General features: G+C 47.1%; 1 protein-coding gene across 1 annotated transcript; it reads left to right on the top strand.

Annotated features, from left to right (window-relative positions):
- The first annotated feature begins 13,408 nt into the window (after positions 1-13,408).
- On the top strand, positions 13,409-16,143 carry LOC147334761 (tripartite motif-containing protein 16-like). The gene has a single exon (XM_086287409.1). The coding sequence runs from the start codon at positions 13,473-13,475 to the stop codon at positions 15,144-15,146; it is 1,674 nt and encodes a 557-aa protein (XP_086143535.1). The 5' UTR covers positions 13,409-13,472; the 3' UTR covers positions 15,147-16,143.
- Positions 16,144-18,802: the final 2,659 nt, after the last annotated feature.

Below are 18,802 nucleotides of genomic sequence, written 5' to 3'. Positions count from 1 at the left end.
TTCTACGTCCTGAGATAAAGCCAGTTTGGTCTTCATTAATTAAGTCTGTCATAATTGCTCCATATCGCTTAGCGATTATAGATGTGTATATTTTGTAGTCCACATTAAGAACCGATATGGGTCTGTAGTTGTTACAATATTCGGTGTCTTTTCCCTCTTTAGGGATTACTGAGATAATCGCCTCTCTCCATGAGGGAGGTGTTACACCCTCCGCAAGGGTATGATTGAATGATGATTGAAGCATTGGTATCAACTCCTCCTTAAAGTTCTTGTACCACTCTGAGGGGAACCCATCGGCCCCCGGTGATTTATTAGCTTTCAGACTGGAAATTGCTCTAGATATTTCTTCATGACTGATGGGGGCAGTCAGTTTGCTGTTTTGCTGCGTACCAATACGTGGTAAGTCTAGGAAGTTAAGAAAAGCAGTTTTCTTATCTTTATTTGAGGAACATGGTTGTTTATACAAGTTTTCGTAATATTTCTTAAATGTTTCTTCTATTGCTTCCTGGGTATACTGCAAGTTATTTGTAGATGGGTCTCTAATCTTGTGAATCGTATTAACAGCTTGCTGCTGTCTAAGACGCCGTGCTATCAGTCTAGCTTCCTTTGGGCCATTCTCATAATAATCCTGTTTCAAAAATCTAAGTTTTTTTTCCACTTCTTCAGTCAATATATTGTCAATTTCCTGAATTAGTGTTTTAATTCTGTCTTGGAGCTGAACATTCCGAGTTGTTCGGTATAATATTTCTGTGTTTTTCAATTCCTCCACCTGGCTTAGGTACAGGGCCTTCCTCATTTGGTGTTGTTTTGAAGTTATAGCAATAAGCTTCCCTCTGAGCACAGCTTTGAATGCATCCCAAAACACCGTTGGGCTAATTTCTTCAGTGGAGTTTTCCTCTATGTATTGCTTTATATCTTTCTTGATTTGGTCTTTCGTTTCTTTATTATTCAGACAGCTCATATTTAACCTCCAACAGGTATTTCTACGCCTACTATTTAGATTTAGCTTTAAATGAATGGCACAGTGATCAGCAATATCTGCCACTCCAATTGTGCATTCAGTTACTCTGTGTAGATCCCATCTGTTCATTAAGACATAGTCAATTCTTGAGTAAGTGTTGTGAGTCTTTGAGTAGTGTGTATACTCCTTATCCAGTGGGTGGTGTTCCCTCCATACATCTACCATTCCATGCTCCTTCATAAATGTATTAACCATTCTCGCCAGGCTGTTTTTGCTTCTATTTGTGCTTGTTGTATCAATTCTATGGTCGAATACCACATTAAAGTCTCCTGCACACGGCACAGTCCCTTCAGATTCTGACATGACTGTAGTAAGTAGAGTCTTCACATTTTGTTGGTTGCTCTCAGGGGGAATATAGAGATTGATTAGTGTCACCGCCTCCCCTTCTAGTTTACCTCTTACAATAATGTATCTCCCCTCACTGTCCCGAATTTCTTTAGAACATTCAAAATTAACTGAATTTTTAATAAGTATTGCTACCCCCCTTTTACGACTTTTCTTGCAAGTACTATAGTAAGAATTTCTGTACCCAAATTTCTTCAATTTATCATGCTCTTCCTGCGACAAATGTGTTTCCTGTAGATATATTACATTGGCATTAAGCTTTCTCATTTTGAGTATCACTTTGCTTCTTTTAATTGGGTTATTCATCCCATTGACATTCATTGACACCAGCGTTATATTCCTCATCTTTTCACTGTTAAGTTTTGCTTTATTTTTGGCTTATCACTATCATAGCATCCCACACTAACTCTAAGAACTTGGAACAAGATAACAAGAAACTTAAGAGAAACTGAAAATACGTATTTCTTACCCACAGCGTCCCTGTGGTTCGTGGGGTATATCCCTTTCAGATTAGGGGCCCCCGTGAGATCCAACATAGGTTCCTTAAGAAAAAAGAAAAAAAAAGAAAAGAAAACCTACCACTTTCCGGTCTACCTTGCCTTGAAAAGTAACAGAGTAATGAACCTTTAGTTTCAGAGTTCTACTGTTCAGTCATTTCCACCGGATTCAAATGTTTGTATCCTCACTTATAAGTTCTCGGTGTTAGATCGCTGCCATCCCAATGCATTTTGCAGTCGCTCCTCCAGCATCGTGCTTTCCCCGCTCCGCTGCGGCACCTCCACCTGTATTCCTCTCCTCCTTAGCTCCTCCGCCGCCGCCTGGCCACTGTCATATGTCCTGGCGCCGCTCTCCCAGTGGATCCTGATTCTGGTCAGAGGCGTCTGGAAGCGAATTCCTCTCTCTTTTAAGGCTTTCTTAATTCCAGCGTATTCCTTCCTCTTTTGAACCACGTCGGCAGCGTAGTCATGATCAAAGAAAAGCTGCTTATCCTGATGTACAACCTTTTTCTTCCACGCTGCCTTCAGCACCATCTCCTTGGTTGAGAACTGAAGAAAATTAACCACCACCGATCGCGGAGGTTTTTCTGGTCCGGGTTTTGGCACCAGAGCTCTGTGCGCCCGCTGAATATTTAGAGCAGAATCCGGCGGGAGCGAAAGCTCAGCTCTCAACAAGTCCTCCACACACTGCAGCACAGAGTTTCCTTCAGAGCCCTCTTTTAGGCCAAAAATGCGAATGTTGTTCCGTCGGCTACGGCCTTCCAAGTCAGCCAGTTTCGTCTGAATATTCCGTTGTTGCTGAAGCGACTGGATTAGAGCGTCTTTTGCGACCAAATTCCACCTTTCCATCTCTTCCAGTCTTTTCTCAGCTTCTTCGAGTCTGGTCTCATGGCTAGCTAGCTCGTTTGCAGTTTCTGCCAGCTTTGTATTAATGTCTTTCTTGAAGCTGTCGAATTCGTCCTTCATTTCTTGTGTGATGTCTTTCTTAAACGTGGCAAACTCGGTTTTAAACTCTGCTTTAAGTGAGTGAATTTCCTTAATGATGTCCTGGAAGTCTGCGTGAGGGTGGCTAGCTACATCTCCTTCCATCTGCTCGCCTTGCACGCTGTTCTCGGACATGTCTGCGTTGCCCCCTCTTACCAGCTCCACTTGTTTCACAAAATCCTTAATGTTTCCTTGTCTTTTTGACCTTCTTCCACCTTCCATGGCATTTATTACACGGTTTAGCGGTGGAAATATTCGAATTCTGGTTCTCTTTTGAGTTTTGACCGGGAGCTGCAGGTTTATGCTGCCATCTTCCTTACGTCCCCCTCACATTTATTAACTTTAAGAGTAAAGAGAGAAACTGTCTGTATTTCTTAATTGTAAATGGCACCAAATTGTATTCACAATTGAGCCACACTTATGGAGCTCCACAATTCTTTTCCTGGTGTTTTGGTTTATATCAAAACACAGGCTCTGTGTTTTGCCTTATATGCATCCACAGGTGTGCCACCAATTTACTCACATGAACTCTACTAACCTATCAGAAGCTTCTTCAGCTCAGAATGGAATCATCTGGAGTTTTCTTATTAATTAACAATAAACTTAGTGTATATGTACTCCTAAATGTGGACAAAATTGTTGGTACCCTTCGGTCAATGAAAGAAAAACTCACGATGGTCATAGAAATACATTAAATAATTGTGAGTAAATTGAGAGCTTCACTTTTACACTTAGCTACATCTTCACCACAACAGACTGGTACAGCACCCGCATCACTGCAGCCGCAGCACCAATCTGTCGGTCGATCTCCAGCTATCTTCTCCCATCACTCGTGAACAAGACCCCGAGATACTTAAACTCCTCTACTTAGAGCAGGGACTCGTCCCTGACCCAAAGTGAGCACTCCACTCTTTTCCCCGGCTGAATACCATGGCCTGAGATTTGGAGGTGCTGATTCTCAGTCCCACCACTGCACACTTGGCTGTGAACTGTTCTAGTGCAAGCATTAGGAGATCACCTGATGAACAACAGAACCACATCAATTGCGAAAAGCAGAAATGAGATTCTGAGACTACCCAAATTAAAACCTTCAGCCACTTGAAAATGCATATAAATCCTGTCCTTTAAAATTACACACAGAATCAGTAACAAAGTGCAGTCCTGTGAGAATCTATCACCCACCGGAACTTGTATAAGGATCAAATGGCCCGTAACAATGGCCCAGAGACCACTCTTGAATCACCTCCTACAGGACACTTCGAGGGCCACAATCAAATGCCTTCTCCAAGTCAGGGTAAGAACCTGGTCCCGTGTTCCACGGCCAGGACGAAAAACTCATTGTTCCTCCTGTATCTGAGGTTCGACTAATGGATGGACTCTCATTTCCAGCACCGTGGCATAGACTTTTCCAGGGAGATTGAGGAGTGTGATCCCCCTATAGTTGGAACATAACCTCCAGTGCCACATCTTAAAGATGGGAACCACCACTCAGGTCTGCTAATCCAGAGGTATTGCACCTGATCTTCATGCAACAATGTAGAGGCGTGTCAACCAAGACAGCCCTATAATGTCCAGAGCCTTCAGGGACTCAGGGCAAACTTTATCGTCCCCAGGGGCCCTGCCACCAAGGAGGTTGTGGCGGAGGTGTGGTCCCGGGCGCGGCTGCAGGGGAGGAGTGGTGCGGTGAGCTCAACGGGGCGGTGCTGCAGACACAGGTCAGAACAGCTGATGGCGTTTTGGACTGATGATGGTTTCCTTCCCTTTTATAGTGAGACGGGAGAGGAGCGGAGGAGCGGGAAATCAGCTGAGACCGACAGCTGTCAGACTGTGGCCGGTCATAACACAGGACGCTATAAATAAATGTGACATCTGGAGACAAAGACCTGTGCGTGTGTGTCCCTGTGTGTAGTGCATTTCACAAGTGGTGCCCAAACCCAGCTGGCGTGGGGATGTCTGACCCACAGGCTGCGCCGCCCGCCCAGCCTTTGCACTTCCTGGTGCAGATGCTGGCGGGGGTGGCGAAGATGAGCCAGGACCAGGCGGCGGCCCAGCGTGCTCACTTGGCTAAGCTGCAGGAGCAGGTGGACCGGCAGACCCAGGTTCTGGAGCAGCTGGTTGGGGCCGCTGCTCCGCCGAAGCCCCCCCCCCCCCCCCACCCCCCCCCGCTGTCGGTGGCGATGCCCCGGATGGGTGACGGGGATGACCCCCAGGTTTTCCTGGAGATTTTTCTTGTCACGGCGGAGGCCTGCCAGTGGCCGCAGGTGGAGTGGGCTCCGCGTTTGCTTCCTCTGCTGTCGGGGGAGGCTCAGACGGCGGCCCTGAGTCTGCCGCCGACCTCGAGGGGCAGCTTCCAGGACGTGAGCCGGGCGGTGGTGGACAGGATGGGACTCACCCCTGAGGCTCATCGCCGGCGGTTCCGGGCCTGTCGGCTGGCCGCGGAGGATCGGCCGTTTGCTTGGGCCCGGAAGCTGCACGACGCAGCGGTGCGCTGGCTGCAGCCGGGATCGTCAGAGGGAGAGAAGCTGCTGGTGGACAAGGTGGTGCTGGAGCAGTTCGTGGAGGGATTGCCTGCGGAGACGGCAAGATGGGTCCGGTGCCACAGTCCTGTGAGTCTGGAGGTCGCAGTAACGTTGGCGGAGGACCACCTTGCCGCTAGAGCGGGGGAGCCCGGGGACGGCGGCCGGAGACCGAGCAAACAAGCCCCAGTGCCGGCACCGAGGCGCCGGGTACCTGCGCCAGGGAAGGCAGAGCAGGCACTGGCGCTGAGCCCCACTAATCCGTTTGCTTCGTTTGTGCCTTCCCAGGGATCCGAAATGAGCGGTGCCGCCCCTGAGCCACGGAGAGCAGCACAGACGCTGGGGCAGGAGTGCTAGAACTGCGGGCAACCGGGACACCTGAGGAGGGACTGTCCTCTGATGGAAGTGGGGCAGGTGTTCCGCGTCACCGGTGCCCTAGCACCCTCTCCCGGTCCAGGAGGAACGTACAGCATTCCGGTAAGGACTCGAGGGGGTATACGCCATGCTTTGGTGGACACGGGCTGCACGCAGACCCTCGTGCACCAAGGCTTGGTTCACCCCGGGGCATTGCTGGAGGCAGAATGGGTGGAGGTGAAGTGTGTTCATGGTGATGTTCACAGGTATCCCATAGTTCCGCTGTTATTAAAGTATAAGGGCAAAACGCATAGAGTAACGGCTGCGGTTAGCCCGCGCCTGTCGCATCCCCTAATTCTGGGAACGAATTGGCCGGGGTTTCATCACCTGTTAGGGCAGTATGCGGGGATGCGATCACGACCGTTAGTAGCGTGTAGTGTCTGCGCGGCGCTCAGCGGTGACGCGGGGTCGTCCGACACTGACTCCGGGGAGGGGGAGACGGCGGGTCCTTCATGGGAGGCCCCGCCGGCTCCGGAAATTTCCCCCACGAGTGATTTCCCACTGGAGCAGTCTCGTGATGACGCCCTACGCTCAGCCTTTGACCAGGTGATTGAGATTGATGGTCACGTGGTGCGCCCTGAAGCCGTGCGGACCTACCCGCGCTTCATTTTATTAAAAGATAGGCTATATCGAGTGAGTCGTGACACTCGCACGGAGGAGACTCACACCCAGCTGTTGGTGCCGCAGGGCCGCCGAGAAATGATTTTACAAGCGGCTCATTATAACCCCATGGCAGGGCATATGGGATACGAAAAAACTCTGGAGCGAATAACGGCCCGATTTTATTGGCCGGGCATCCAAGCGGATGTGCGCCGCTGGTGCGCGTCCTGCCCGGACTGCCAACTTGTTAATCAGCCGGCCATACCAACGCCTTTGCGCCCGCTCCACTCGTAGAGGTCCCGTTTGAGCGCATTGGTATGGACCTCATCGGGCCGTTTCATCGGAGTGCACGCGGCTACTGCTTTGTATTAGTCCTGGTGGATTATGCAACGCGGTACCCGGAAGCAGTCCCGCTGCACAACATCTCTGCAAAGAGTGTGGCGCAGGCACTGTTTCAGGTCATCTCCTGAGTCGGAATCCTGAAAGAGATACTGACTGACCAGGGCACGTCGTTCATGTCTCGTACACTGCAGGAACTGTACGAATTACTCGGCATTAAATCTATTCGGACCAGCGTCTACCACCCTCAGAAGGACGGGCTGGTGGAGCGGCTGAATAAGACTTTAAAGTCCATGATTCGTAAGTTCATTACAGAAGATGAACGCAATTGGGATCGCTGGCTAGACCCTCTGTTATTTGCAGTGCGGGAGGTGCCCCAGGCCTCCACGGGATTTTCTCCCTTTGAACTGCTGTTCGGCAGGAAGCCGCGTGGGGTGCTCGACCTGATTAAAGAAAGCTGGGAGGACGGTCCGAGCCCCGCCAAGAATGAGATTCAGTACGTGTTGGACCTGAGAGCGAAACTCCACACTTTGGGGAGGTTGTCACAGGAGAATTTGCTCCAGGCTCAGCAGCGTCAGCAACGCCTGTACGACAGAGGGGCTAGACTCAGGCAATTTTCACCAGGAGAAAAAGTGCTTGTATTACTCCCTTCTTCTAGCTCAAAGTTGCTCGCCAAGTGGCAAGGACCCTTTGTGGTCACATGGCGAGTCGGGGACGTTGACTATGAGGTCGCTTGGTCGGACAGGGGAGGGGCCACGCAGATTTATCACTTCAATCTCCTTAAAGGGTGGAGAGAGGTTGAAACCGCTTCTCTGGTAAGCCTGGTTAAGGAGAGAGATGAGTTGGGGCCGGAGGTACCAAATTCCATCATCCCCGCCTCCCTCCCTTGTGATGACCATCTCACACAGGCCCAGAGAGCGGACGTTGTCGCGTTACAACAGCGTTTTGCTGATGTGTTCTCCCCCCTGCCCAGCCGAACGTCTCTCATTGAGCACCATTTTGAAACGCCTGGTGTGACAGCGCGTTCACGTTCCTGAGCATAAACAGCAAATTGTTCAGATGGAATTGGCTGAAATGCTGAAAATGGGAGTGATAGAAGAGTCGCACAGCGCCTGGTGTAGCCCCATCGTTCTTGTGGTGAAGAAGGATGGGTCTATACGGTTCTGTGTCGACTATCGCAAGGTGAATGAAGTGTCACGCTTTGATGCTTATCCCATGCCCCGGGTCGACGAACTCCTGGATCGGTTGGGCATGGCCCGTTTTTTCACGACACTGGATTTAACCAAGGGCTACTGGCAGATTCCCTTGTCTGCCGAGTTCAAGGAAAAAACGACCTTCTCCACTCCGTACGGTTTGTACCAATTCGTTACGCTTCCGTTCAGCTTGTTCGGAGCCCCTGCCACCTTTCAGCGCCTCATGGACCGGCTGCTGCGTCCACACGCTGCATATGCTGCCGCCTATCTGGATGACGTGATCATCCACAGCGACACCTGGGCGGAGCATGTGCAGCGGGTGACCGCGGTCCTGGAGTCCCTGAGGAGGGCGGGGCTCACGGCTAACCCGAAGAAGTGTGCGGTTGGACGGAGGGAGGTGCAGTATCTGGGGTACCACTTGGGGGGCGGGCAGGTGCATCCACAGGTGGAGAAGACGGCAGCTATCGCATCCTGCCCGCGCCCCAAGACTAAAAAGGAGGTGAGACGGTTTCTGGGGCTCGCAGGTTACTACCGCCGTTTCGTGCCGGGGTTTGCGCAGCTGACCAGCCCCTTGACCGATCTCACCCGAAAGGGTGCTCCGGATCTTGTTCAGTGGACGGGGCCGTGCCAGGTGGCGTTTGTGCAGTTAAATAATCTCTCTGTGGGGAGCCGCTGCTTCACACTCCTAACTTTTCCCTCCCTATTGTTCTGCAGACTGACGCCTCAAACAGGGGGCTGGGGGCCGTTTTGTCCCAGCAGGTAAGGGGGGCCGACAGCTCCCCAGCCTCAGTCGGGCGGTGGGGGTGTGTGGCGGAGGTGTGGTCCCGGGCGCGGCTGCAGGGTAGGAGTGGTGCGGTGAGCTCAACCGGGCGGTGCTGCAGACACAGGTCAGAACAGCTGATGGCGTTTTGGACTGATGATGGTTTCCTTCCCTTTTATAGTGAGACGGGAGAGGAGAGGAGGAGCGGGAAATCAGCTGAGACCGACAGCTGTCAGACTGTGGCCGGTCATAACACAGGACGCTATAAATAAATGTGGCTTCTGGAGACAAAGACCTGTGTGTGTGTGTCCCTGTGTGTAGTGCATTTCACAGAGGTGTTTAAGGGTGACCTCACCCCTGCAGTTAGATGAGCTATCCCCCTCATTCCCAGACTCTACTTGTTCTATGGGAGACTTACCAGTTTCATTTCACAGCACGACAATGTTCTTAGTCGAAGTCAGTAGCACTTCACCCACACTATACACAGTGCAGGTAGAGCACCATTTTCTCATCCTTAGTTGCCTGATGGTTTGCCAGAATCTCTTCGAATCTGAAAGACTTTTTCCATGGCTTTCCAAACTGTGAGCCACTGCCTGAGCCACATTCTACTTGTACTGTCTGTACCTATCAACTGCCTTCAAAGTCTTACAGGCTAACCTGTCATGTTTCGGCTGTGTGCACGAGACACAACCTAAGAGCTAATCCCTCACCAAGAATAACTGAAACAGATCTATAATAATAATAATAATAATAATAATAATAATAATAATAATAAACAAAGCACCGGAACATCAGAAAATAATCCATAATGCAAAAATAAAACCAAAATATAAGAAACTCAAAATGCTGGGTCAACACTGACCCAGAACCATGACAACAATGAGACACAGAAGGAGAGCACAACTGGGGGAAATCAGAACTGACGAGACAAGGAAGAAAAATAGGATACACTCACATGAGACACAGACCTTCAAAGTAAAACAGGAAGTAGCACAGACGCAGACTCGACTAGGGGAGACAGAGCAACTAAGAAACACAACAAAGAGACACAGAGGGCAGCTACTAAACAGAAAACAAGAAAGCCAAACTAAGACGCTAGACTATAGAATAAACTGGGGCAACAAAGAACTCACATTATAATACAAAAACTCCGAGACACAAGAAACTCAAAACACTGGGTCCGACCCAGGACCGTGACAGTACCCCCTCCGTAAGGGCTGGCTCCAGACAGCCCAACAGGAAAAACAAAAACAGTCCCAAAACAACCAGGGCGGGCAGGGGGGTCCAGGATGGAGGGCTTGGAATGGAACAAAAAACAGGAGCACAAAGAGGGCAAAAACAAAACGTGCACAAAAAAAGAAAGCACTGGCACACAGAGAACAGTTTACAACTAATTCAGGGGGCCGATCGTGCAGACGGCAACTGCGGTAACAGGGAAACAGTTCCAGGGGCTGATCCTGCGGATGGCAATGGCAGCAGTGGGAAAACAGTTCCGGGGGCCGACCGTGCGGACAGCAACTAAGGCGGCGGGCAAACAGTTCCGATAACCGGCCACACGGAAGGCAGTGGCAGCGTTCAGGAGGTCGTCCACAGTGGCGACGATGCCCAACAAGTGGCCTGGCAGATGACCGACGATGTTGAGGCTGCGTGGCCTCCGCAGCACCAGGTGAGGCACAGGCTGGACCAGGCGAGGCAGAAGCCGAAGATGAGGAAGACGACACAGGGGCTGAACTTGACGGCAGCGTGACGGCTGCGGATGCTGTAGACGGCGATGCTGCTGGCAAGGACGAAGACTCGGAGGCTGGACCAGACCAGCGGAGACAGGTTGCTGGCCGGGCTCAACAGAACCCCCAGCGAGACGAAAAAGTGCTAGCCGGGCTCTCCAGACCCCCCGGCGGAGACGAGGAAGTGCTGGCCGGGCTCACCCGAGCTTCCAGCAGGAGCAGATGCAGGGCCAGAGGGTATTGGGACCCCTGGCTGAATGTGTAGCCGACCAGGTGGGAGAGTGTGCAACAGACTAGGGGACTGAACTGAAGACTGAACTGGCACAGCGGATTGAACTGAAGACTGCAATGGAGGTTTAGGAGACTGAGCTAGTGGCACCTGGGCAGGAGAGAGAACAAAAGGCAGTTGAGCTGGGGACTGCACTGCAGGTGACACTGGACACTGAACTAGTGGCTGTAGTGGTGGTTGCGGTGAGAGTGGAGTTGGTGGTTGAGTTGATGACTGGGCTGAGGGAGACGTAGCGGCAGACTGGGCTGAGGGAGACTGAAGTGATGGTTGAGGTGAAAATGGAACTAGTGGCGGAGTTAACGACTGTGCTAGCGGGGACACAGGAGACGGAGCTAGCGGGTGCTGTACTGGAGTATGAAGTGGTGGGAAAGCTGATGCCTGAGCTAAGAACTGGGCTAATGACTGAGCAAGGGACTGTAATACATATTGTAGGGGCTATTGTAGCGATGGCAATTGTGACAGAGGCTGAGCTAACACTTCTGAGCTTTCTGAACACGAAGAAGATGGCTGGACAGACTTGCTTACGCTTACAGTGGACATGGGAACGGGTGCAGGCTTCCTCCAGACATGAGCTGCTCCCACCCGAGGAGTAGGTACGGGTGCAGAGGTAGGCTGTGTACTGGCTGCCCACGCCTCAGGGACTGGCACTGGTGATATGGCAGACCAGCCAGTCCCACCTGAGGAGTAGGTACGGGTGCAGGAGAAAGCTGAGTCACGGCTGCCCTCACCCTCGGGGCCAGAACAGGCACTGGCAATGGCTGAGCAACCATGAAGGTGTTTCTGCCACCCTTCTTCGAATGAGGCAAAGAGGCTGGATAAATCGAGGTTCCAGGATTGTATGGAAGGTGATTGATTCGTGCACAAGTTGCAGAAAGTATAGGGCCAAGTTATGCACTCAGGTGATTAGTGATCTTCCTCTTGTATGCATTACACCAGCAGCCCCTTTCGAGTATACACTACTTTGGACCTGTTTGGTCCGTATTTTGTCAGAGACTCAGTAAGGCGACGAGTGAAGAAAAAAGTCTGGGGTGTAGTTTTTAGTTGTATGGCTTCAAGAGCAGTTCATGCAGACATAATTGAAGGTCATTCCACCATTCTCCACAGGTACGTAAGGAGGCTGGTGGTGTTACTGCCAGTAAAGTAGCTAGAGGGATGTGGTTCGTCCCCCTGACTACCCGAGAAATACTTACATACTGTGGACTCTTTGGTGTGGGGATCAAATCTGGTGACTTTCTGTGTTGATTAAAAACGTGTTAAAGTTATAAACATGACTATTACCAAACTGTACTGTCATTAATAGGGTTGCTTTATTACTCTTGTATGGTTGTTTTATTTAGTGTCTTTCAGTTGATTACCTCGCTTCTGTAAAGGCACAGTTACTGTAGTGGTGTTAGCTTATACTTGTGCAATAAAGCTTGTAAAAGGCAGCAATCAGATGTCCGAGCCTGAGTATGGCACCGTTTCATCAGTTAAAACACACCCTTACAGCACCCACATATCTGAGGACCTATCTTGGTCCACAAACACATCAGCCCTAGTAAAGAAAGCCCAGCAGCGCCTCCATTTCTTGAGGGTTCTGAGATGGAACAGGCTGCAGACTGAACTCCTAGTGTCCTTCTACCGTGCCAATATCAAGAGTGTGCTGGTGCACGCCATCCCTGTGTGGTATGCTGGTTGCACAACAGCTGACAAGAAGAGACTACAGAGGGTCATCAGAACTGCAGAGAAGGTGATCGGCTGTCCACTCCCCTCCCTGGACTTAATTGCCAGCTCAAGATGTCTCTCCAGAGCCAGGGCAATTATAAAGGACCACCTCCATCCTAACCACCACCTCTTCAACATCCTGCCCTCTGGAAAAGGGCTCAGATCAATCAGGTGCAAAACCAACAGACTAAAGAACAGCTTCTTCCCGTGGGCTCTCAGAACTCTTAATGCAAACTAAGAGTGTGTACAGACTTCCCCAACACATCCACTCTGACACTGATGTTGATCATCTATGTGCAATATCTCAGTATTTCCATGTTCTGTGGAATATGTTTGGCCCATGTGCAATATGCTTGGTGTGTGCAATATTTTTCAGTCCCGTGAAATATTCTGGTAGAAGTACCATCTCCACGCAAAATGACCATGGCCTCTCCATACTTTTTTATTTATTATATAATGGACATTTTATTTATGTTTCTGTTTCTGTTTCAATGTTTCTTGCACATACACTATGTATAAAGTGTCACTCTCATATATGCTTTTTATTTTATTTAATTTATTTATCCCCCCCCCCCCCCCCCCCCTTGTTGCATATTGGTTTCTCTTCTTCTTACTTTTGCACATTTGTGGTCCAGCTGCCCAATTTTGCTGTGCAAGAAACTGCACAACGACAATAAAAAGCTCTAAGTCCAAGTCTCTAAGTCTATTAAATTTATTGCTCTTGCAATCATATGGCACGTTGACTTGTGAGGGAATTTTAGATGGCACTCATCATCAGAAAGGTTGCCGACCCCTGGGTTAAAAAGACAGTATCACTCTCAAACTGCTCCTCTTCCTGGAATGAAGCACAGCCTGAAAATCCTCTTTTTCCTGCTTAAACACAGGAACTCCTCTCTCTCCAAATGTTTCCTCGTTCCCTCCCCTTCAGATCTACACTTTGAAGATGGGTGTAACCAACATGTGGTGACATGTAAGAGCTGACAGGCTCCATTCACTGCAGAAATACAGGTTTTTGAGATCAGAGCTCAGACGAGTTTCAGTTATTATGAAGATAAACTCACACAGTCACTGACACTGAGAGGAGAAATGGCGCAGAAAGGAGTTCAGCTGGACCGAGAAACCTTCTCTTGTTCCATCTGTTTGGATCTACTGATAAATCCGGTGACTACAACCTGTGGACACAGCTACTGCAGGAACTGTATTAAATCCCACTTTGATGAAGAGGACAGGAAGGGAATCCACAGCTGCCCTCAGTGCAGGAAGACTTTCACACCGAGGCCTGTCCTGGAGAAAAACACCATGTTAGCAGATTTAGTGGAGCAGCTGAAGAAGACTGGACTCCAAGCTGCTCCAGCTGATCACTGCTATGCTGGACCTGAAGATGTGGCCTGTGATGTCTGCACTGGGTTGAAACTGAAAGCCATCAAGTCCTGTTTATCTTGTCCAGCCTCTTACTGTGAGAAACACCTCCAACCTCACTATGATGCAGCTCCATTAAAGAAACACAAGCTGGTGGCCCCCTCCAAGAAGCTCCAGGACAACATCTGCTCTCATCATGATGAGGTGATGAAGATTTTCTGTCGTACTGATCAGCAGAGTATCTGTTATCTCTGCTTGATGGATGAACATAAAGGCCATGAAACAGTCCCAGCTGCAGCAGAAAGGACTGAGAAGCAGAAGGAGCTCGAGGTGAGACGACTAAACATCCAGCAGAGAATCCAGGAGCGAGAGAAAGATGTGAAGCTGCTTCAACAGGAGGTGGAGGCCATCAATGGCTCTGCTGATAAAGCAGTGGAGGACAGTGAGAAGATGTTCACTGAGCTGATCCGTCTCCTCCAGAAAAGAAGCTCTGATGTGAAGCAGCAGGTCAGATCCCAGCAGGAAACTGAAGTGAGTCGAGTCAAAGAGCTTCAGGAGAAGCTGGAGCAGGAGATCGCTGAGCTGAAGAGGAAAGACGGCGAGCTGGAGCAGCTCTCACACACAGAGGATCACAACCAGTTTCTACACAACTACCCCTCACTGTCAGCACTCAGTGAGTCTACACACTCATCCAGCATCAATATTCGTCCTCTGAGCTACTTTGAGGATGTGACAGCAGCTGTGTCAGAGACCAGAGATAAACTACAGGACATTCTGAGAGAGGAATGGACAAACATCTCACTGACAGTCACTGAAGAGGATGTTTTACTGTCACCACCAGAGCCAAAGACCAGAGCTGGATTCTTAAAATATTCACGTGAAATCACACTGGATCCAAACACAACTCACAGACGTCTGTTATTATCTGAGGGGAACAGAAAAGTAACATTGATGAAACAAGAACAGTCTTATTCTGATCATCCAGACAGATTCACTGGATGGGAAGAGGTCCTGAGTAGAGAGAGTCTGACTGGACGTTGTTACTGGGAGGTGGAGTGGAGAGGGAGAGGAGTTGGTGTTGCAGTCTCATACAAGAATATCAGCAGAGCAGGGAGGGACAAAGAATGTGGTTTTGGATACAATGACAAGTCTTGGTCATTATATTGGTACACAAACGGTTATAGATTTTGGCACAACTTTGTCCAAACTGTCCTCTCAGGTCCTCGGTCCTCCAGAGTAGGAGTGTACCTGGATCACAGAGCAGGTATTCTGTCTTTCTACAGCGTCTCTGAAACCATGACTCTCCTCCACAGAGTCCAGACCACATTCACTCAGCCGCTCTATGCTGGACTTTACCTTTATGGAGATGGAGCCACTGCAGAGTTGATTAAAGTCAAATAGAGAAGACAGGTTCATGTTGATCCCTGACCATTATATGTACTTGTGTAGTTTCTAAATGAGGCTTTACATTTTAGAAGCTGAGAAGTTCAGTGGTCCATTGATGTGTGAAAATAATATTGCACTGATTCAAACTGTACTTACATTTATATACCTTACATCAATATAAATCTGAATTTGTTCTTATGGCTGATAATCATGTGAGTTTAAATGATACTACTCTTCATATTCAGCATGTTTGAAATCTGTCATCAGTCTGGTTAGTGCTTTTATTCTGTAGTTGCTGTAGTGGGTTGTCAAATGCAACAATATATTGGAGCTGCAGTGATTTATCAGTTAGTCAATGATTAGAGAATTGATTGTTTTATCATTATTTTAGTCACATTTAAAGCTGGTTCCAGTTTCTGAAATGTGAAGATTGTTGATTTTCTTGATCATATATGACTGTAAACTTAATGTCTTTGAGCTTTGAACTTTTAAAATGTAACAAAACATTGAATCCTCAAGGTTTTTGATATTAGATTATCATTATTGTATGTAAAGTGATGACATTTAATGTCCTTTTTCGTATGAAAATCTATTCACATTTGATCATTTATACATGTAAATATCAAAACTAAATGATACAGGCCTGAGCTGTGTCTGGCAGGCAGAGCGTCTCCACAAATCTGATGCTTCTGATTTGGGAGACACCTGGTGGACAAACACAGACATGACAGGAAGAAAGACTAAAGTGCAGAGTGGAGACAAACAGCTGGAAATATTTGTCATGCTTCAGAAAAAAGAGTTGGAATTTTTTTTTTATATGAATGTTGAATATGTTGTATTGGAATTGATTTTTACTGATGGATGATTCGTTGTAAAAAGTTTATTTCTGTGTTATTATGATTAAAAGTTAAAACAAATATATTGTACACTTTTTGAGTGACAGAGGCAGAAATGTCTCTGTCCTGCATGTAAATTTGTCCTGTAAAGTTGTTGAAATAATAAAAAATATAAAATACAACTCAGTGTTGCCTGTTAAGCTAGAGAGGTCTTTGTTGGGAAGATACTTACACAATTCATAAACCAGCAAGAAGACATTTTCCCAGAAACAGAGTTTTGATTAGTGGACTCGACAAACAGTTTGAGGCTGATTTGGCTGATATGGGTGAATATTGTGCAGATAATGATAATGTAAGATATTACTGCCATGTATAGATGGATTTTCTAAGTATGCATGGGTCAGATGTCTTCAAACCAAGGCAGCAGCATCTGTTGTAGCTGCTTTTAAGGATGTTCTGAGTGAGAAACTTCAAACAGATGAAGGCGAGGAGTTTGGTATAATATCACACATTTCTCAGCATAAAGCTTTTACTGTTTAACCTCAAAGCGGTTTGATTTGAGGCCTGCAGTGACAAAATAATAACTCACCCTTAAAGGTGTTAAACCTAAATTGACGAGTCTGTTTTGAAAATGTAAGGAGTAGAAAGTAAAACGTCAGAAAAATAAGTACTCAAGTACAGTAAAGAAATATTTGTACGCTACTTCCTTCCTTCTTCTCAAGGCCCTGATGCTGATTGCCACACTGTGTTTATGTGCTAAAAGAGAAACCGTTTCCTGCCTTGTTACTAAAACTGATTCTGAAGCACAACTTCACTAACTCAGAGGGTAGAGCAACCATTGCAGTTTGTCTCAAAACAACTGTAATCTCCAGATTTTGACTTTTTTTTCTAAAGTGAATTACGATTTGAATCTCAAAACTGCAACTTTATTTTCAATGTGACCCATAATATTTTTTTTAACGTGGCCCTAATACTCCTTTGTGCAACAACAATTAACTCGAGAAGCTTTATAAGGTAAAGACCCTACAATAATGCGAAGAATACAGAGAAAACCTAAGAGTCACATGACCCATTATGAGCAAGCACTTTGGCGACAGTGGCGAGGAAAAACTCCCTTTTAACAGAAAGAAACCTCCAGCAGAACCAGGTTTACCAAGGGGTGGGAAGTTTTAAGCCTGATCTTAAGATAAGATAAGATAAGATAAGATAAGATAAGATAAGATAAGATAAGATAAGATAAGATAACCTTTATTAGTCCCACACGTGGGAAATTTGTTTTGTCACAGCAGGAAGTGGACAGTGCAAAAGTTATGACGCAAAAATTAGAATACAATAAGAATAAATACAATACACAGCTGTACAGAATAGAATAAAATAATATACTATATACAGTAGAATAAAATAGAATAAAAATATACAATAAGATAAAAATAGAATACGAATGCTATATACAACTGAGTAAAAATACAACGATGCCAGAAAAGATTATTGCACTTAGTGTTATAGCTAGAGAGGGGCTCTAACTCCTGAATCCAAGCTGGAAGCTGGTTCCACAGAAGAGGGGCCTGAAAACTGAAGGCTCTCCCTCCCATTCTACTTTTAAACACTCTGGGAACAACAAGTAGGCCTGTAGTGCGAGAGTGAAGGGCACAAATGGGGTGATATGGTACTACAAGGTCATTAAGATAACACCGGGCCTGATTATTTAAGACCTTGTATGTGAGGAGCAGGAGTTTGGATTCAATTCTGGATTTAACAGGAAGCCAATGAAGGGAAGCCAAAATAGAAGCTATATATATACTGAGCTCTAAGACACTTTATCGCTTAAGGATTTGCACATTTCACGAGGGGTGGGAGCAGCTTGAGCACCTGAGACTTCCTCCTCAGACTCATCACATGTGTCTGTGTCTTCTGATTGATGCTCTATACCGTTGTCCTTCTCAGAAACTGGATCATGCATATCGCTATTCTGACCTATGTCCTCTGCCTCATTAGGAAAGTTATGGTCGAGAACCTGGCTTATTGTGTCTTTATTTTCTCTTGCTGAAATCTGGAGTGTGTACTCTGTAAGTCACCATCTAATCCTAGCTGGCCTGTACATGCCTTACATGTCTGCATATTTTCTTTTCAGTCTTTGGAAGCAGAATATTAGTGACTACCTATATATAAACAGGCAAAGAGAGAAGGTCCTGAATAAATTCTCTCTCTGTGTGTCAGAGAGCTTTCAGTGTGTTTATGATATCAATTTTGGTAGTACGTGTTGTTTTATAGTAACAACAAAGATCATTACTTTTGTCAGACTATTTTATAATGTTGTAACATTTATTTATTTATTTGCTTTGTTTTCTTTAAATAAAAGTTCCATACAAAGTCGTAAGGCCTGGATGGAGTGGACGCAGTTAAACTGTACCTTTATACAAACCAGGTGAGAAATTTGGGTGTAGTGATGGACGCAGACCTAAACTAGAGTTCTGATGCCGGTCTATAAAGCTCTGAATGGTTTAGGACCAAAATACCTCAGTGACCTCCTGACCCAGTATGAACCTTCCAGATCCCTCAGGTCATCTGGATCTGGTCTTTTATCAGTTCCCAGAGTCAGAACCAGACACGGAGAAGCTGCATTCAGCTTTTATGCTCCTTATATCTGGAACAAACTCCCAGAAAGCCTCAGATCAGCTGAAACACTCCGTTTATTTAAATCCAGGTTGAAGACTCACCTGTTCTCAGCTGCATTTGAATAAAGCACCAAATCCACACTTTTAAGCTTAAATTTCAAAACTTATATTTTAACTACTGATTTTATCTACTGTTCTGATTTTATCTATTGTTTTTTTA

This window comes from Aulonocara sp. 'chitande type north' Nkhata Bay, linkage group LG3 (genome assembly GCF_057382095.1).
Source record: "Aulonocara sp. 'chitande type north' Nkhata Bay isolate Kocher_YH1m ecotype deep benthic linkage group LG3, A_spYH_male_GT1.1, whole genome shotgun sequence".
In the NCBI taxonomy this organism is placed as follows: domain Eukaryota; kingdom Metazoa; phylum Chordata; class Actinopteri; order Cichliformes; family Cichlidae; genus Aulonocara; species Aulonocara sp. 'chitande type north' Nkhata Bay.
Note: the sequence above shows the minus strand (reverse complement) of the source record. Positions and strands in the feature narration are given on the sequence as shown.

Bases quoted from the DNA above. Each gene is read 5' to 3' on its own strand.
- LOC147334761 (XM_086287409.1), top strand. From the start codon at position 13,473: ATGGCGCAGAAAGGAGTTCAGCTGGACCGAGAAACCTTCTCTTGTTCC.